The sequence below is a fragment of the Anomaloglossus baeobatrachus genome, chromosome 4 (assembly GCF_048569485.1).
Source record: "Anomaloglossus baeobatrachus isolate aAnoBae1 chromosome 4, aAnoBae1.hap1, whole genome shotgun sequence".
Lineage (NCBI taxonomy): Eukaryota > Metazoa > Chordata > Amphibia > Anura > Aromobatidae > Anomaloglossus > Anomaloglossus baeobatrachus.
Window position 1 is genome coordinate 440,389,356 of NC_134356.1, and position 21,574 is coordinate 440,410,929.

The 21,574-nt window shown below is 43.3% G+C and overlaps 1 protein-coding gene across 7 annotated transcripts in view; it reads right to left on the bottom strand.

The window, feature by feature from the left end:
* Window positions 1-4,230: 4,230 nt before the first annotated feature.
* Window positions 4,231-21,574, bottom strand: part of TPM1 (tropomyosin 1) — a 52,432-nt gene continuing 35,088 nt past the window's right edge. For 4 of the 7 annotated variants that reach the window (XM_075345515.1, XM_075345517.1, XM_075345521.1 and 1 more), the window contains one exon: window positions 4,231-5,440. In XM_075345515.1, the coding sequence (XP_075201630.1) occupies window positions 5,358-5,440 (83 nt within the window). In that variant the 3' untranslated portion in view covers window positions 4,231-5,357. Of the gene's footprint in view, window positions 5,441-12,428; window positions 12,610-21,574 lie in introns of those variants that run through there. The other 3 variants (XM_075345516.1, XM_075345514.1, XM_075345518.1) reach the window with 1 other exon arrangement.

Genomic DNA, 21,574 nt, shown 5'->3' on the forward strand with positions numbered 1-21,574 from the left:
TGTGGTTAACAGACACATGGTACATGTGAAAAACACGGATAAGTAACCAGAACCATGGACTCTAATGAGTACCTTTGTATACAAGTCTCTCCAGTACATGTGAAAATTCATGCCAAGCGTTTTGAACTCATGGATGTCAGAAGAGGGCCTTAGTTATAGAAAGGGAGGCTGACGTTTGCCAAAACGGTGAGACCATGGAGAGCCAATCTGAGCAGGAAGACTGCGCAAGCGAGTGTAGAACGGAAACAAGCAGTCTGTTTTATTTCATGCTTAATACTATTAAAAAAGCCAAAAGTAAGATGGATTCTTGTGCATTGTGGAACAGCAGGCGGCTAAAAACCACAATTGAGATAAATACTGTCAAAGCCTCTTGGGACTGCGTTTACAGCATAAGAAACTTGGATTAACCCTTCATGTTCCCTTCTTGCAGATTATTCCTTTACAAAAAGCTACATCTTCCTTTATCTACATAAAAACAAAAAAACAAAACAATCTTCCTTTATCTACGTTGTATAATACACGCAGACATAGTTATTACTTGCCCAATGCATTTAGTGTTACGTTCTGGCTCCTGGAGGAAGAGGGAAACCTTCCAGCAAATTCTTCTGATTAGACATCCCTTAGGACTAGAGTGGAGTACCTAACTATTTGTACTTTCTATACTCATAACGAGTAGTGTCTAATACTCGCGTATTCATTCCAAATAATGTGTGCAATGCAAGTCAATGGGGAATACTCGCAATGTAACAAGTAACCTGAATGCCGTACTATTCGTGCGAGTAGAGAATAGTATGGCAATCGGGTTACTCGTTATTTTGCGAGTTTTCCCCATTGACTTGCATTGCACACGCTATTCGGAATGAATGTGAGTATTAGACAGTACTCATGAGTATAGCGAGTATGAGTAGTTAGGTACTCTCTCAACTCCACTTAGGACACAATGAATAAGTCCATCTTTGGGAATTTTCTGTGAAATTCTTAAAAAAAAAAAAAAAAAAAAAAAAAAACCCAAAACCAAACCACAAATCCTGCCAAATTTATCAGTTGGCATCTCCTAGAGAAAAGCTTTATAGGTACTGTCAGCACAAAATAACTGTTCAAACAAGGTACAGGCGCTCGATGCAGTACGGTGTAGCTAGTCACATACATTTTCCTGTCTGCTTGTTATCCCTCAATCTCCACAGTCTTTAAAGGGAACCTGTCAGCAGAAATTTCGCCCAAAACCTAAAAGATTTTGTCACGTGATAGGGGCGTGTTCAAAATACTATCACGTGACAAAAGGGACGTCATTCCTGGAAGCAGCCCATACAGTCTAGCATCTACCCTGAGCACAGTGTGACCGCTGGTGAGGTTTGTGCGCTCACGAGATTATGGGCGGGTACTTGCTGATAACAATCACAGCCCCGCCCATAATCACTTGCCTGCGCACACGTCACCAGCGGTCACACTGCTCAGTCCCGTGAGACTGGCACTGGGCATGCACGGGGATGGCTGGAGCAGTGGGCGGTGCATCAGCTATGGAAAGGAGCGATGGGGGCGGCATACAGAACCAGGAGGCAGAATAACGGACGGCAGAGAGCCCGCCCCCGTGTCACATTTACAGTATCTGAATACAAAAAGATACCACATTATAAAGTCTTTATTTTCATCTCACATGGGGCACAATAATAACAGGGACCTTTCTAGAATGCAGCCCAGGAGCTGCAGAGGGGGAATCTTTTAGGTTTTGGGCAAATTTCTGCTGACAGGTTCCCTTTAAAAGGGAACCTGTCCCCACCTTTTTGGCTATAAGCTGCTGCCACCACCACCGGGCTCTTACATACAGCATTCTAACATGCTGCATATAAGAGTCCAGGTCGGGGGTATAACATAAAAAACACTTTACAATACTTACCTAACGGTCACACGGTGGGCCTTATGGGCATCTCCGGTCGCCTCTTTTGGCCATCTTTGTGCATGACAGGTCCGATGTCATACACACTCGCTGACATTCAGGTCCTGAGCAGGCGCACTTTGATCTGCCCTGAGCAGGGCAGATCAAAGTATTGTAGTGCGCCTGCACAGGACCGGCGAGTGTGTATGACGTAGCCGCATCATGCACTCAGGCTTCAGAAAGAAGACGAAGATGGACGAAAGCGGAGGCACCGGACAACGGAGACGCCCATAAGGCCCACCGTGCAACCGTTAGGTAAGTATTATAAAGTATTTGTTATACCCCCAGCCTGGGATCTTATGTACAGCATGTTAGAATGCTGTATATAAGAGCCTGGTGGTTATGGCCGCAGCTTATAGCCAAAAAGTGGTGACAGGTTCCCTTTAAGTGACAGTTCTGGCTGTATGGAGCAGAGAAGGGAGATACATGAAAACAAGCACGTGGGAAGGTGTATATAAATTATTAGCCCCATCATAAAGCACAGAATGACTGTTCAAAACTGTCCCTTTAAGGCTACATGGACACTGGGTATTTGAGGTTTTTTGTGCCTCAGTATTTGTAAGCCAAAACCAGGGGGTAGAACAGTCAGAGAGAGAGAGATGAAGTGGTTAGCAGCGCAGTCTTGCAGCGCTGGGGTCCTGAGTTCAAATCCCCCCAAAGGACATCTGCAAGGAGTTTTTAATGTCCTCCCTGTGTTTGTGTGTGTTTCTTCTGGGTACTCCGGTTTCCTCCAACACTCCGAAGACATACAGATGGGAACCTTAGATTGTGAGCCCCAATGGGGACAGTGGCCCTGATGTATGTAAAGCGCTATGGAATAGTGCTTTATAAATGAATATAATAAAAAAGAAAAAGAAAAGTATGATAGAAACACATTCACCACTGCATTTTTCCATCACTCCTGGTTTTGGCAAATACTGGAGGTAGAAAACTCAAAATACCCAATGTGTGCATGTTGGCTATGACTTTCTTTCGAAAGAATACTCAAATCTTTTCAAAGACTCGGTAACATTTATAGATGTTGCATGCATGGCCGGCTCTTTCACAGCAATGGAGACTAAAGCCCAATACTCTCCCCCTCTTTTATAAACACATGCTAGGCCAACCAAAAGTTAGACAGGGCTGTGGAGTCTGAGTCCGTGTCCATTTTGGTGGAGTCGGAGTTTGTATAAAATTGACCGACTCAGACTCCTAAAATATACTGTATAATAAATTGGGTCCAGTGGTTCAATGCAGAATGTGCTATTTTTTTTTTTTTTTAAAGAATTTGGGAAGTTATGAAATGTTCTATGTCTGTGCTATTCCTGATCAAAAGGATCTAGGCTTGGAGTTGATTATGGCATCATAATAATGATTAAAAGGGAACCTGTCAGTTGCAATATATACCCAGAACCACGAGCAGTTCTGGGTGCATATTGCTAATCCCTGCCTAACCATCCCTGTATACACTAGCATAGATAAAGAGATCTTTAGAAAAAGTATTTCTAAAGATCTTTTATCATGCTTATGAGGCCAGTGACTAGTCCCCTGGGCGTTAGTTTGATTCCTGGATTTCGGCTCAGTGCGCATGATCCCGGACTTTCAGCCATGCGAACTACATGGGTTTGAAGCCAGGATTTGTATTTCTGGCGGTCATGCGTACTATGAAGTCGTGTGTACGAGTCCTTGCTTCAAACCCATGTAATGCATACAGCCGAAATCAAGGACTCGGACGTGATGGCAGCAGACAGGTGAGCACGACCATTAGGCCAGTGTCCCACTTGCGATTACCGCACGTATATCTCGCACGAGTTTCACCCGTCACGGACTCTCACTCTGCTCACAGGAGCGGGTCGGCTGCATGTATCTCTATGCAGCCAACCCGCTCCTGTGAGCGGCGTGCGAGTCCGTGACGGGTGATGCACCGTGAAACTCGCGCGAGATATACGCACGGTAAATCGCAAGTGGGACACCAGCCTTAGCCAGGGATTAGCAATATGCACCCATAACTGCTTGTGGTTCTGGGTGCATAGTGGACCTGAAACTTTCCCTTTAAAAGCTTGATGTTATCATTCTACTACAGTGAATTTATCACAAAAATGAGTCATGTATGAGGGAGTCTGAATCAGGGAAATTGAGGAGTCGGAGGTTTGGCTTACCGACTCTACAGTTCTGGTTATAGTAAATTAAGATTATGTGCTGTTCAACATCACCGGTAAACAGTGAACAGTCTGAACCAATGTACTGTATATAGTGTGAAGCTAACAGCAATAGAGAGGAACTACTCTGGCAGCAAAGCTTAGGAAGACACAAAAATATAGAAAATTTCAAGTGTGCTTTTTATTTCATATTACAAGGTTTTACAGTTTTGGTTCAAATCTAAAACTTGTGTAAAAAAAAAAATAAAAAAAAAAAAAAATAGAAGTGAGGCATTGCAAAGATTATGTCCGCATTGATAGTTAATTGTTCCCAATTTTAAGTTATTGTGGACTAGGTAGAACATCTGCATTCAGTTATACATAACCGGGGAGGAGGAATGCAGTTAGACCATATATAAATTACCAGGACCGAGGTCAGATAATTCTTAGGCCGATATTACACTGAAGACGTTACGTCTACACTAACCAGCTTCTGAAATGTCAGATTTTAAATTAGAAACAGCTTAAATAATCTAAAGTCTATAAACAATCAATCATTAGAACAGTATGTCAATTCCAATAACCCTTTCTATAGCAAATATTAGGTACGCGCCATACTGTTTATTTTTTAAGGACTATATATTTTTCCCATATAAATTGAGATCTAGCTTTGGCTTTGTCCTAATCACCTTATAAAAAAAAAAAAATGTACCTTATATGTTCACATAAAAATAACCATTAGAGAAATGAAGGTTTTAGGACCTGGTCCAAAGGTTCGGATATACCATGAATTCTCACTCGCTCCCTATAATGTAAACAATAGTCAGCGCCCTGTGATGGATATCCTTCTTCCTCAATCTCCTGGCATGACTATACATTCTAGAGGTACAGGAGTTAGGACCAGATATGGAAATAGCTGAGGATTTTTTTTTGTTGTTAAGACAAAATAGTATGGACTAGCTGAATATTAATTAGCAGGCAGGCGCCCCTAACAAACCGTTAAAAATAAGACTCGTTTTGGACACAACAAAAATTGGGCCATTAACAGGCCACCCATACTTGGCACAATGGCTAACTGCATTTTAATCAAGCCCTTCCCAGATTAATCTGTTGACATAAAGACGCCATTTATTCTTTAGTCATTTGTAAGAGGGAAGGAGGGGGGGAAACAAAAAGAAAGAAAAATTAATCCATTCCAATCCCAGCCTTGCTGTTTTTTTGCTTTTAAAAACTGCAATTATACGGGCTTCTTGTCAAGCAGTGTCTTCAGAAAACCAGATGTCTCAGGTAAACGCCAGCAGACCGTGTTACATGTTGTTCAGCTCTAGAAGTGTTTGGTCCAACATCTGATGCATATTTAAATTCTCCTCTTTTGCATGTGACACTTTTTCTGTGAAAATAAACGAAAAAGTTACATTTTATTCTTAAAGTATTGGACTGTCAGGAACACGATGTTAGGACACAAAACTAGATTAAACAAACCAAATATATATTATATACACTCCACATACATGCATTATTAAAAAACACCCCAAGTCCTCTACATGGACAGAATGTAGTAATCCATAAAACAAATACACCCCACACATCCACTATGGGTGGTCGGTGAACAACCACTACACCTACAATATGGGAAAGAATGGCAACAAAGCCCATTTTTAACCAATCAGGAACCTTTTCTATTGAGATTAATGCGTTTCAATTCTTACTGTAGATTCAAACTTATGTACTTTTGTATCAGGACGTAACGTGGATCAGAGATATTAGAAGTTTTTCATAGAGATACAAAAACGTAAAGGGAATCGGTCACCAGTTTTTTCACTATTAAACTAAAAGTATCCCCTTCTGCAGCTACTGGGCTGCATTCTAGGAATGCGAGTTTATGGCCGGTGCTGTGTATGGGGTCACTGCGTCTTCCTCGTACCAGACCTAATCCTCGCGCCTGCGCATTTAGCTCACTGGCACGCGCGTAAGGGCAGGTATGTTTTCTGCTCTTCCCGCGATATGGCAGAGCGAACCGCGCCTGCGCAAGTGGACATGACTGCACAGGCGCGAGAATAGTATTCTCTGTACATTGTCCTGAGGAAGGGGATAGATATGTCCCTGAAACGCGTGAAACCTGAGAAAATAAAATCCCTTTTTTTTTTATAAAACATCTTCTGCATTCCTGTGGTTTGGCGCGGAATTTAAACCTGCTTTCCTCCTACCTTTAATACAGGCGCGAGATTTGAAAGAGCAACATGGATGATGACGGATGAGTCATCACGTCAGTCAAGAAAAAAAAAAAAAAAAAAAAAAAAGGGGGAGGATGCCCATCTGAGCCACACAGGTAATTAGCATACGTGGCGGTCAGCTTTTAGAAAGTTATTTTTGGGGTCTGCAAGTGCAGTCAGGGAAGAAAGTGCGCCTTCATAGAATGCAGCCCAGGAGCTGCAAAAGGTGATACTTTTTAGTTTTAGTTTAATAGTGAAAAATCTGGTAACAGGTTCCCTTTAAATAATTCCGATGAAGCCGCAATTACCAAACTGTCTACACACTATGCATATTCTTTACATTAGAACATTTAAGACTAGCTAAAACTGCTCATACCTCATTTATTCAGAAGTATTGCAAATTATATTTCCATACAATGAGAAGGGATGTGTACACAAGAAACAAACAACGAATGCACATAGTACAACCTACAGGGATAAGTCATGTTATGTGTCTTCTAGGTTAGTAAATATTGGTTGCGTTCGATAAAAAGGGATATTTGAGGAAGGAAGACGTCATCACCTAGCCAAAGGATTGGTGACAAGTCCAGCATCAGTGAGGGTCGACAGCTGGGATCCTCACAGGTCACCATTCTAGAAGGGATTAAAGTGCCACGTTCTGGAGCGGTAGTGCCCATATTTAGCACTTCTGTATATAACTGCCGCAGCGCTGTACTCAGCCTTCATTGGCAGTCACAAGGAATGGAGGTCAAGCAAGTGCATTGTGCTCCATTTTAACATGTATGAGTGTCCCATTCTGGTGATCAGAGGAAATCCTAGTGGTACAGAGGTTATTACCCATCCTTTGACTAGGTGATACCTTAGTACCATAATCTGTTTAAAGCATATGTTATCCATATTGCCTTTCTAGTAGAGTCACCAGTTTTGCTGCTTGGAAAAACTGAATAGGAGTTATGTCCAAACTTTTGAATGGTTCAAGAACCACCTAAAATCCACTGTTCCTGCATTGCATATGCCATCCAAATCCCACAGAAGTGGTTAATTGTTTCCAATGGCAACCTGAAAAACTGACTAGCAGTCTAATAATCAGACATCTATACTTCAAATGCTACTTAACATTTTATGCCGTGTTTATATCCGTGTATAGGCCATACATATCTAATATTAGTATGACAAAAACCTGCTTACAGTTTCCTTTTAAAAAGGAGAGCAGAATAATGTAGTGGCAGAGCGCCCAATTCCACGGATGTGTCACTACTAGGATGTGTGCTGTAATTTCAATACAAAAATCAGTGACTATCAGCAGAGGATTATCACTACCTGACGGGGTATCACATGTAGGGCAATCAGGCTAGTCTGTAACCCCGTCCCCACCACTGATTTGCAGCTTGCTGACATACGCAGCTGCCAATCACAGGGGTGTGGGTGGAGTGAGAGCCCAGCATTTAGACCCCTGCTACATCTATAACTGTGACCTGGGATTCTATCCTAACTACACCAAATAGTCCAATACGAGCGATACGTTGCTGGATTCAAGCTCTCTGCCCCTACATAGCATTACATCCAGATTACATAGCAAAAACCTGCTGACAGATTGAAAATATGCTTTAAAACAGTAAAAGGGGAGAATAATAAAGACAGCTGACAGACTGGAAAGCACAGGGATGTTCTGGGACTAAAACACATGACATGATTAGTATAAGCCATAAATATTTCTGTCCTGCTGTAACAAATATATATTTAGGCTTCCATATAAACTCCGTATTACTTTTAGGGAACAAAAAAAAAAAAAAAAAAAAAAAAAAAAAAAAAAACAAAAACACATGCTACACAAATATTTTCACAGCACACCATTAATGTTACAGCCGATACAAACACGTACAGGTTACATCTGGTTAAATGAAAACACAAACCATGGCAGGCCTGAATACAATACCTTTTGTGGGTGGAAGCTGCACAACAGCCATGTGGCATTGCTTCAAGAGTCACCAGAGCTCACGTCTGCTCAGTGTAACTCCGTGTGTGGACAACACCAGACTGACATTTTTAGAATTATTGATTTTTAGCATCGTCAGTGCGGTATCTACACCGGAGACATACTGCCTACATGTCTATACACAAAGTGGGAAAAACACTTTAGATGATGTGGACCTACACCATGTTCACCCACAGAACACACTGCACAACACGTAGGGCAATATGGTGCTGGGCTATTTATTTTACTCATGTATATAGCACCATTCATGCCACAACGCTTCATGATCATTAAAGTTAACATTTATTAGATTAAGAGTAGGCCACATACACCTTATTTAATGCACTTTGACCACAGTCGAAGAAAGGGTTATATAACCTTTTCGCACCATTAATGCAGCTACTAATTTACGCTGCACATTGAGTGTAATAAAACTTAAAAAGGGCTATTCCCATTTTCAAGATCTTATCCCAATATGCCATAGGTGTACTATAATGCCCTGCACATGAGGTAAACAACATCGCTAATCAAGTGAAATTTACTAAATTTCTAATCGGAGCTATTTACTAATATTATTACACCCACTACATATTGGGATAGGATCCTGGAGATTAGAATACCCCTCTTAACTTATTATTGTAATAACAATCAGAAGTGCTTTACAAAAACTAGTGCATGGTGCTAGCTGGCATTGTATAGGGATAGTCACAGTAGGACCTTGCTATAACAATCAATGCAATATCACACTGAACTCTACTTAAGGAGTGGTTCACCCGTTTTCATTGCTGGCCACATTAATCTGTTGAGAAACAAGGTTTCTCTCAAATACTTTGCATTGCCAGCAGTGCCTGTGAGTGGCACTATTGTGATCCGCTCACCCCCTTCGCGTGACCCCTGGGCTACGCGACCTCTGATGTCCGGTGATGTCACGTTAACTAAGGCGGCCCACAGTTTTCCTGAGTGACTGGGCTGTGGGCAGCGTTTCACCACTCATCACAGCCCAGCGTCACTCCTGCTTGTAGCGAATGAGGGAGCGCGCAAGATGCTGGGCTGTGACGTGTAGTGAAACGCCGCCCAGTCACTCAAGAAGACTGCGGCCTGCCTCTGGTGACGTCACCAGACATCAGAGGTCACGTGAAGGGGATGAGGCTCAGACATTATTGGCAACACAAGGTATTTGAGAGAAACCTTGTTTCTCATCATATCAATGTGGCCAGTAATGAAAGTGGATAAACCACCCCTTTAACCTGATTTATAACAAGTACCGCAACTTTCTTAAAAATTTAATGGAGAACAGATTTTTTTTTTTCTAAGTACACTAATGTAACTTCATAGTGAGCCATTATTATGACTATTCCTATACAAATACCAGTTTGGATCATACATCCACTGGGTTTTTAAAGCATTTGTGATTTTCTTCCTATAGCTATAAGTTTTATTGCTCGATCAGAGTTACCTTCACATAGTTTGGGAGGAAACAAGGTTGGTTACTTCTAGGATGCAATCGGAGATTATTTACAGAGATTGCATCCTGACTTGAAGGTTTGGTATATTTTGCCAGGTAAATTGTTAAAAAGAAATCCGAGAGATCAGATGTACTTTTTGCTGTTGCGTTCTAGAGGCGATGTGTGTACGTTGTATCCAAAGGACACTCATAATGGGGTGGGCAGGCTTTGTCACCGTACAATGGTCTACAACTTGAAGTAATTAGTGTAATGTCAGAATGAACTTTCACATGAACTCCGCTGTCAGCCATGCATCAGACAGGAAGAAGCCGGCCCAAAGCACAGCTTGAACTATGGAAAGTTTGTTACCTCCCCCCCCCCCTTTAGATTTCAGTAGCCAAGTAATTGAAACCATATAAAAATGAGAACGGGTGTCACATAAGGGGCTATAGGGGATCAAGGGATTTGAAGATTCTAATCAGATATTTTGTATGAACCAGTGTCCATTCTGGAGCACAAGGAGGCGTCTCCTCACCGCCGCTCCGTTGTCAGAGATTGGCTGCAGCGGTGATGCGAGAAAGCAACTTGACATCACTGATGCAGCTGACACTTAGTAGCAGCAGTGGAGAGTCAACACTATACGCAGGCTAGGGAGCGTCACATTGGATTTGGTCATTTTATACAATCAGAAACATTTCATGTCCAGTTTTCTAAAAAAGGGAAAACTGCTTAAAAAAAAGTAATTGTAGAACTTATATTAAGCTGGAAAACGTCTTTAAAATGTCTTGTAAGTTAATGCAAGTGTTCAAATGACAAGGAAGGGGTTACAGACAGCTGGGTGGAGCTGCATGTACTGATAAGAGACCTTCAAAGAGGCAACATCTGGTTCCTGTACAGAATCATTACTGACGCACTGTGAAGATTAGGGTCCAGCCAATAATAATCCTCCAAGAATACTGAGGTATAGGATTACAGTGACAGCAGGAAGATGCATCAGTAAAGAGCAGGAGAGTGTAGGAAGGTGGCTATACACATCAGGTTTCTGTTGGGCCCAGATATCTACAAGACGTATGCTGTCTACGCAGAGGACCGCAAGCTGCCGTCACCACTACCAGCAATGAAGGGGGGGTTTCAGATTCAAAATGCTGCATGTTTTTCACCCCAGACATCTGAAGCTCCCATTAACATCAGTTGCCTGGCTAGTCTGGCCAACTTTAACTAATATTGGGGCATTAGTACCTTTTGCATAGTAACTATAGTTTTTCACACACACAAAAAATAAAAATATCTAAGCTAAGACGTTCTGAATTATATTGTTAGAGAGCAGCCAGATCAGATACCCACACTTTGCACTGACGAGGGGCAAATCACCCCGAAACACAGTGTCTGCAAATTGGGATTCTGATCTGGTATAAATCCTAAGGCTAAGACCGCACTTTGCTTTTTTGCTGCTTTTTCAACTGCAGCGTTTAATGCCAAAATAGAGGTGTTCTGCTTTTCAAGGATAGTCTATGGGAATTTGGGTTTCTTGACCGCACTATGCAGTTCAAAATGCTGCCTTTTTGTGGCAGAAATTTGGGCAAAAACTCTGCTTTGCAGGGCAAAACCCAAATGGCAAAAACAATTGACATGTCAATTCAGTTTACATTTAGCTGATCGCCGGTTGTTTAACAGCCACAATCAGCCTTTCTACATGAACATAAGATGCTGCGCTCCTATGCCATTCTGTTCTAAGTCCTGCTGCTGTTCCCTTCTCCTTTGTGAAGGGTTGTTGAGCAGAGATCACCAAACAGTGCTATTCCACTTGGTTTCTTCTGCAGCCAGTCAGTTGTAGTGGAGCGCTTATCCATAAACACTGTTCTCCAAGTCCTTGTGCACCCATACACTATTCCAGGTTACTTCTGATAAAGCCAAGGACATGTGAGTATTACTCGAGGGGGAAATGAAAAAGTAACTCATGTTTTTAAAGATTAAGATGTATAACCAAGAAAAAAAAAAAAACAAAAAAAACCCCCACACCTATGATTACAAGGAACATGTTACTACTCCTGATTGGCAGTCGAGTGGTAAAGCAAGCTCTCTACATCCGCATTAGCTCTGATGCAGTCTCACCACTTTCTCCATCTATGTGGTCAGTGATGTGATCATGGAGGCCGAGCCCGGAAAGCATTCTTTGGTAGTGATGAGCAAGTACTACCATTATAGTGTACTCTTAACAAGCAGTCGGACACACTGATGGGCACGACTTGTGTACAGAGTATAATGGAAGTCAATGGGGAACACGAGTATTTTTTCCAGAAGAATGCTATAGTCCCCATTGACTTACATTATACTTGGTACACGAGTCATGCCCATCTAAGTGTCCGACTTCTAGTTAAGAGTACACTATTATGGTAGTGCTCGCTCATCACTATTAGCCATCAAAACAGGGAGCTGCAATAGCTAGTGAACTGTGTGGTTGCAGCCCCTCTTCATTATGTCAAGTCTTCCCCACCACTCATTTATTTAAGCAAGCAAGACTCCTTTGATGACCCAGCAGCCTCTTTGCCATACCCGAGTGCTTGCAGATTGTACCCAAGAGTAATTATTCAGACTGAAGCTACAGAAAAGTGATAACATCACGTTAATAGATGGTTGTGTAGGCAGTGTATAAAAACACATACAGAGAGATGTCCTACACGTAGCAAAAGTACAGATTTGCAGTTTTATTAAAGGCATTCAATAAATAATGCAGGAAAGCGGAGAGAAAATACACAGTGGGTCTTTTATTTTACACAGTGTCTGTACAGCAGAAAAGTGACTGGAGGATTACTACAGAAAGATGGATGTAAGAGTTCCCCGAAGAGACTAGAATAATAGGACAGCATAGAGAGATGTATCCAGCCCAGGTAGGATAGAGATGACCATAGGTAACAGAGCACTTTATCTGTATAGAGAGGGGAGAGAAATAAAATAAATCAAGAGAGTCAAAGTAATAGAACAGTTAGCCAGTATTTCCCAAACTCCGGTCCTCACGGCCCCCAACAGGTCATGATTTCAGGATGTCCTTAATATAGCACAGGTGATGCCTTGATAATGATTCATCACCTGTTCAATAGTCAGGAAATCCTGAAAACAGGACCTGTTGGGGGCCATGAAGATTGGAGTTTGGGAACCACTGAGTTAGGCCGTGGTCACACTGCAGGTTTAGTGCCTTTTCTGGTCCAAAATAATGTTAGTACCAAGAGGTAAAATTAATATGTCCCTTCTGATTTAGTTAAAAGCACAAAACTGAGAGGTGAGAGTTTAACCTAAAAAAAAAGCTTCACAGAAATAAAAGGAAAGCAGGAGCGAGGTCATGCGTCAGGGTGCTATAACCAACGTTAGTGCCTTTATGTGGTTGCCATGCATTTTCAGTACATAGAGAAAACAACAATGCTAATAAATGTATGGAATGCAAGTGATCAGGTCTGTGGAGTGTGTAAAGGGAAAAACCTGAAAATACAGTCCCATCTGCCGATGCCAAGCTATTGAGCAGGGGTGTGGAGAGGATGGATATAGAATTGTGGGATAAGATTCCATATACTCTGGGTTAATCATTTAAACTTCAGCCCTTTCTGGGATTTTTGGTCCCAGCAGTGACTGACAGCTTTCTATGCAAGTGTCCATACAGCGATGACCATTGATAGGACCACCCAAGTAAGTGACTGTGTCGGACAGCTTTCTAGGTAGAAGTGTGCATACAAAATCAATGATCGGACCACTCGCTGGACTGAAAAATTCCAATAGGAGGCGGAAATGATGAACACGTTATACTGGATCTCCTCAGCTCTATAACATGGCGCCTGTAGATTGGACTGCATTTCCACGGTGACAAGTTTCACTGTTCTAGAATGCTGCGTGAAATACATGCCCACCAGTAAGACTGCCATGTTAGACAGCAGAGGAACTATTCCAACGTAATTAAATTGGAGTTACGTTTTCCTACCCTACCTAGAATCTACTCCGTAAACCTAAATGAAATATTATGCATCTTGTTCTCTACTCCATCACCTCCTATTAGATTTGGCCATTACGCCTTACTTATTTGCAGGACATCCTTGCGGTTTGCTAGACTGACTCTGAATACGTTTAGGACATTGCTAAAGGTGGTGTAACACATAGCAACCCAGCTGTGATCACGACCAGCGATCTGACCTTATCAGGATCGCTGCTGCGTTGTTATATGGTCACTGGTGAGCTGTCAAACAGGCAGATCTCACCAGCGACCAGCCCCCAGCGACGCGTGGAAGCGTAACTAAGGTAAATATTGGGTAACCAAGGAAAGCACTTCTCTTGGTTACCCAATATTTACCTTAGTTACTAGCGTCCGCCGCTCTCACACTGCCAGTGCCGGCTCCCTGTTCCCTGCACTCCTAGCCACAGTACACATCGGGTTAATTACCCGATGTGTACTCCAGCTACGTGTGCAGGGAGCCGGCACTGGCAGTGTGAGAGCGGCGGACGCTAGTAACTAAGGTAAATATCAGGTAACCAAGGAAAGGGCTTCTTGGTTACCCGATGTTTACAGCTTACCGCAGGCTGCCAGACTCCGGCTCCCTGCTCGCTTCAGTTCGTTGCTCTCCCGCTGTCACACACAGCGATGTGTGCTTCACAGCGAGAGAGCAACGTCCCAAAAAAAATAAAAAAATAAATATTATTATTATTATTATTATTATTATTATTATTATTATTAATAATAATAATAATATATGAAGCAGGACATTCAGCAACGACCGGCGACCTCACAGCAGGGGCCAGGTCGTTGCTGGATGTCACACACAGCGACAGGATGTCGCTGCTAAGTCACAGAAAATGGTGACTTAGCATCGACGTCGTCGTCGCTATGTGTGACACCACCTTTAGATATCTGATCTCCTTGTAAGAGGTCCATGTGGATACTAAAGGGAGCCATAAACATTAGATGGCTGGCCACACTTCTTAAGCCCTTGTCACACAGAGATCGCTGAAATGTCACAGATTTTGTGACGTATCAGTGACCTCGCTATGTGACAAGCAGCAGCGAGCAGGCCCCAGCTGAGAGGTCGCCGAATGTGACAAAACGATCAGGACCATTTTTTCCTCGTTGTCTCCCGCTGTGCAGCACGCATCGTCGTGTTTGACGGCGGGAGACAAATTAGCACCGGTTCTGAGTGTGCAGGGAGCCGTCGTTGCACGGGTCGCTGATCTCTGATCGCTTTGGAGATCTGCCTGCCAGATTGACAGCTCAACAGCGACCATGTAGCGACGTTCCAGCGCTCCCAGCCAGGTCGGATCGCTGGTACGTTGCCATGTCTAACGGGACCCTTATATGTTATGAGGGTATGTAGGAAAAAGTAGGGATTTGGCATGTCAGATGACACCATCCTGTAAGTTGTTCTCAGAAGAGGCAAGCAGCTACATATATATGCGTAAGTGTGCGCACACCCGTGGTGTGGAGGGGAACAGCCGTCACCTAAGCGAGCTTCAGCCAACAGCTATCTACAGGTGTGCTGACAGATTGATGTGTGATTTGGCAGACTGACAGTCCTGCAGGCCAGGATCACATACCAAGGGACTAAAATGATAAATCCTAGTGACGTTCCTAAACAGTGTGCATTTAAAAAGGGCTCCCTCCACCCTTACTAAATGATTGGGCACAGAGTTATAGTAAGTGGTTTCTGACAGCAAAGACACTCACCCAAAAAAAAAAAACAAAAAAAAAAAAAAACAGACTACAGCACATTAGGGACACTTTCATTTCACGCTAATGCTCTCAGCCACCTGCCATACAGTGAACTACAAAAACCATCCATCTGAATGGAGCTTTACTGCAGTTGCTTGGAGCGGGAGGTCGAGGGAACCACAGCACAGGAGAACTGGCGTTTGATAATAAGCTTCTCAATTGGGGTTACAACATTTTAGGATTGTTCAATTCAATCCTATAAAATCAAAGTGCAGTTCTAACTAACATGTCCTCTAAATATGTCCACATCACGTACAGATGTAGCTTATCTTCAGTGCACGGTCACGATTACTCAACTACCAGCCTGATCAGCGCTGCAGGCAGACGTCCTTTACCGTTTCCTGGTGTGGGGGAAATGACAGTCCTATTTGCAGGCTAGATTATAAAATTATGTTTGAGGCATATCAGGGTTTTGTTTTCTGTAAAAGGCTTCAAGTTGAATGTTTTGAATTGAAGTTGGTATAGTCAGTATGTTTAGACAACGTGCCCATTCACTTTGTAGCCGTCGACTGAACTGCTCCGTCAGTTTCCCCATATACATGTATGGTTGTCTCTGCAGAATTGGAGTGTAGTTTAGAAAGGCCGTCTATCCGCACAGAATGAGCGTTCACACCAAGCACAGGCACCCGATGCATCATTGTGGGGATCATCATTTAAGTGTATCCTCTCACCCATCTCTGCCTCTATGAAGCATAAGCGGTCTCCAAAAAAAAAAAAAAAAAAAAAAAAATTGGGGGTGGGGGGGAAAAAGGGAAACCGTGCAGGTGGGTAGGTGCACTTAAAAAGGTTTGCAACAGCTTATTCCTCATGTATACAGAGGATCAAGCTCAAAGCAGGCAGGAGATGGCATACTCTTAACATCAGCGTTAATACGGCTCTGCTTTAGTTTGTATGGGTATCTAAACCTTTTCAGTGCACAGACCTATCCATGATCTAAGAGGCGTGGCTGTCAGTATGTAACTGGTTCTTTAAAACTAGTTGTCATGATCCAAATACCAGCTTGGTATTTAAGTCAAAGCCATGAAACCCATGTGAAATTAAGGGCTAGGGCAGGTAACAGAGGCCGAATAATTCAGGCCACCACAGCTTTTCTATCTGCACCATGAAAATAATGGATAGCTTGACTATAAACACTTGACACAATTCACCAACGAATTTATGCCAGAATTCTAGTGAAAAACATCCAAAAACGTTGCAAAAAAAATGGTTTTGCAACTTGTGTAGTTTTAGATTTCATTTCTGGCCAGCGTCAGTTCAGTAGGCAGGGGTGACCAGGCCAGGAACTGCAGCAAAAGATAGCCAGAAATGTATGCCAGTCCCTGACCGAAGTACCCTTTCTAACAGATGTGCCCATTGTAAGATGCGCCTTATTTATTAAATCCTAATGGTCATTTTAAAGGGAACCTGTCAGGCGCATCATGTACCCAGAGCCACGAGCAGTTCTGGCTGCATATTGCTAATCCCTGCCTAAAGGCCACGTCTCACTAAGCGACATTGCTGCTGAGTCACGTTTTTTGTGACGTAACAGCGATCTCGCTAGCGATGTCGCTGTGTGTGACATCCAGCAACGACCTGGCCCCTGCTGTGAAGTCGCCGGTCGTTGCTGAATGTCCTGGACCATTTTCTTCAAAGGCGATGTCCTGCTGGGCAGGACGGATCGCTACGTTTGACACTGTGTGACAGGGTCCCAATGACAGCAGAGATCGTTATACAGGTCGCTACTGCGACCTGTATTGTTCCTGCATCGCTGGTAAGGTCTGACTGTGTGACATCTCACCAGAGACCCTTATCAGGTCGCATCGTTTTCGGGATCGCTGGTAAGTCGCTAAATGTGACGGGGGCTTAACCGTCCCTGTATCTAGTAGAATAGCTAAAGAGATCTTTAGAATAAAAGTATTTCTAAAGATCCTTTATCATATGCTAATGAGCACAGGGACTGGTCGCAAGGGCGTTCGTTCCTGAGCTCATTCCTCTTAGCATGGGAGTACACGCACAGGGGTGTGCCAACATGCTATTCAATGCCCAGCGTCATTAGCTGTGACGTGCATACCTGTGTCCGTTGTCACCGCATCAGACGCTGGGCAGTGACGCGTGGTCAGAGGTTCCCGCACACTATGAAGCCAGGTGTACACGTCCCAGCTTGACAGGGGTCTAGTGCGCATGACCGAAACTGCTGGGATTTCAAATCATGCGCAGTGCCCGGCGTCTGATGCGGAGACAACGGACAGGACACAGATATAAGTGTCACCGCTAATGTCACCAGGCAATTGGCACTGAATAGCATGATGGCACACCCCTGTGGGCAGATTGAGTGCAGGAGCCAACGCCCATGCGACTAGTCCCTGCACTCATTAGCATATCATATAGGATCTTTAGAAATACTTTTTCTAAAGATCCCTTTATCTATGCTAGTGTATACAGGGACGGTTAGGGAGGGATTAGCAATATACAGCCAGAACTGTCCGTGGTTCTGGGTGCATATTGCACCTGACAGGGTCCCTTTACATTTTGATTTCATAAATTAATAGTACACCGGAAAATAAGCAACTAATATATCTTATCAGACAAATCTGCTTTTCTTCTGCCTGCCACTGCTTGTTACATGATTACTCGTGCCAGAGAACCCCCGATGCTTAGAGTACAGAGTATAATGGGAAACGGAAGCATCGAGTAACAAGCTGTGGCGAGCACGCTCACTCATCATTCTTGATCAGTCATTACAGATTTTACCTCAAAATTGAGAATTTTCATATTCAGTGAAGACTTTCCCATTACGGAGATAGATGAGAGTCTATGAAAGTAAAAGAGGGAAGGGGCGGAGCTCTGTCTAGCTCCTCCCATCATCTCTCACTAATGGGAAAATCCTTCACTGAATACAGATTTTACCTCAGAATTGAGAATTTTGATAATGACTGATCAATTCTGGCAGAGGAAGAAGCAAATCTGTCTGATAAAATAAGGTTTATGAAATACAAAATTAGACAATTACGCTTTAAATGGAATCTGTCACCAGGTTTTTGCCACCTAATCTGAGAGCAACATAATGTGGTAATAGAGATCCTGATTCCAACGATCTGTCACTTACTATGCTGCTTAGTGTAGTTTTGATAAAAATCACTGATTACTCAGCAGTACATCATTAGAGGACTATTTGGTGTGCTGCCAGGTAGTCCAGCATGTTCATGAGCTCTGTATAACTGCATCAGAGAAGACATTGATTTTTATCAAAATGACAGCAAACAGCTCAGTGACAAATCACTGGAATCAGGGTCTCTGTATTATGCTGCTCTCAGATGAGGTAGCAAAAAACCTGGTGACAGGTTTCCTTTAAGGTCCCCTTCACACTTCAGTGATTCAGGTACATATGTTGCAGTTTTTATATGTACCAGAATCATGGACAAACCTCTTCATAAATTGCCCAATTAAATTCAGTTTGACAGAAAAAGTAAAAAATATTCGATTCCTTTCTGTAGATTTCCAAGTGAAGCTCTAATATTGAGGAGAGATGTTGCTGGCACATTTTTTTCAGTCGAAGAAGTGAAGAATGGCCCAGTAGAGAACTTGTGAATACTGATTAAAGGGCAGGGATGTCATCTTGAATCTCCAATGCCTACAAGTAGCTACATACAGTGTAACCCAAGCTCTATGATAGATATTAAGACTTCTGCACACCACCCTATCACAGCTATGGACAATTACTAACATTAGTGCGGTCCTTCTACTTTAGGATGTGGTTAGCAGAAAAACGCAAAACACACAACTGTGTTTTAAAAGACCTGGCACACAAAGAATTAATTGTGTAGTCAAAAAACAACAAAACCCACCAGACAATCTGATGTGTATCAGATCCCTGGAGAGGGGCATCATAAGTGCCCAGTGTCAGTAGGGTTTTAGTACTTGCATTATTTGTGTGTGCCTCCCTGGTGTTGTAGAACACTTGTGGGAGGCATCCGGTAATATTGTGGAGTTTCTTTAGCGACTATGTAGAGATTTAAGGTGCGTTCTTTAGGTACGCTCGTTTTACGATAATCGTGCATTCTAAACAGGATGCCGATCACCTGACAAATGAGAAAAAATGCTCCTCCATCAGGTGAAATTATTTTTTCTTTGCACAAACGATCAACGTCTCCAGTAGCCCAGCTTCCTGTGTTAAACCTATGCTGCCCAGAATAACGACAGCCTATGCACACTGAAGTCAGTATTGATCATTTCAGTGCACATCTGTAGTGAGGTCAACTTGTGTGAACTGGTGTGACTGCCATACATGTCCCCGGCAGGCGGTCATCTAAGGCTGAGGCCACACGGGGATTACTGCGATCCTCGCATGACACTCTGCTCGCGCTCACAGCACAGCAGGAGCAGAGTGTCATGCAACTGTGGTCCGATCGTGCGATCAGACCACAGCTGCGGAGGGATTTATCTTCCCATCTCCTCAGTTGCCGGATGATGCGAGAATCACATTGCACTCGCGTTACACCGGTGTAAGGCCGGTTTCACACATCCGGCTTTTCGCCGGTTTGCCGGATCCGGCGCTCTCCCATACAGTGACTACAGTACAGTGACAGCGCAACAAGCGCCGGTCACATGCTGTCATGTGACCGGTGCATGTGACCCAGAAGTTACAGCGCTGTCACTGTACTGTATTGTCTGTACGGGAGAGCGCCGGATCCGGCAAACCGGCGAAAAGCCGGATGTGTGAAACCGGCCTAATGCGAGAGCAATGCGATTATTTTCTCGCCCCATAGACGTGAATGGGTGCGAGTGAAACAAGATCGCATTCCACCCACAGCATTCTGTGACTGTTTACTCGGTCTGATTAGGGCTGAGAAAATGATCGCTCATGGAAGCTGCCCCATAGAGTAATATTGGTCCGAGTGAAATGCGATTTTTTTTTTTTTTTATCATTGCATTCCACTTGCTCCATATTACTCGCTGTGTGTGCTGACAATAAGGCCATGTGCCCACGGGAGAAATTAACTGCGGATTTTGCTGCGGAAAACCCGCAAATTTTCCAGATAAATCCACGGGTTTACACAAGTACAGACCTTCCCCATGTTATCCTATGGGATTTGGGGAGTGCTGTATCAATGCTGCGGTATTTGCAGCTGCGGAATATGCTACAGATTTCCCGCAGCCGCACATAACTACATGCCCATTTTTCATGCGGAATTATCTGCGGAATTCCCGCTCCTCCACTATGGAGATACAGGGCGGGAAAGCGATAGAAATTCCGCACGAAATCCGCACTGTTTTGGCAGATTTACCGCAACAACGCCGTAGATATACTGCAGCAATGGATAGCTGCAGATTCTGGGGAGTTTCTGCGTGAACCTGCGGAAATACCTGCAGAAGAGTATGCAAGTACAATCTCCCGTGGGCACCTAGCAATTACCAGAGTTAGGCTGACTATCAGCATGCCCAATTGCTGCTCTATTCATTTCCTTTAGGACCTCCAAGCCTTTTCCAGAAGTCCCATGGAAAAGGAATGGTGGCGGTCTGTCATATGTACCACCACTATTCTAACAGGGAATTACAGTGCCCTGTTCTGCCAATCTTTGTGGGCTCCACAAGTAAGACCATCACTAATCTATACCACCTATACAGTTGACAGGTGATAACTAGTCTTCACTAGACAGCCCCCCATTAAAAAGTAACATCTGGACTGGTATAAAAACAAAAACACACTGTCAAAACAAAAATGTCACAAAAGTGGCATTTTTCACAAAAACAACCGTTGTGTGAAACTAGCTTTCAGTCGAAGTGGAGAGGCAAGTGTATATTAAGAGTTATTAGTTTTCCTGCCTGTAATAGAAAAAGCAAAAGAGCTGCATGCAATGGCTCCACCCAACTGATTCAGGTCGTTTATATAACTGAAATAGGTATCAGAAGCTTCACGAAAAGTTATATTCTATATTAAAAACTGTGTGCATGGCATATATTCGGTGTGATAAAAATAACAGCTTCAAAAGGGAACCTGTCACCTGTAAAAACGCTATTAACTTGGAGATATGGAAATCTGCAGGTTAATAGTGTTTGAAACCTGCCCGCTGCTGCACATTGAACCCTGCTGCCTGGAGGAAATTAAGTTGAATCCTCCCAGCAGCATTTCAGGCTTCAGTCACAGGGCGCTGCCGGTACAGGTTCTGTT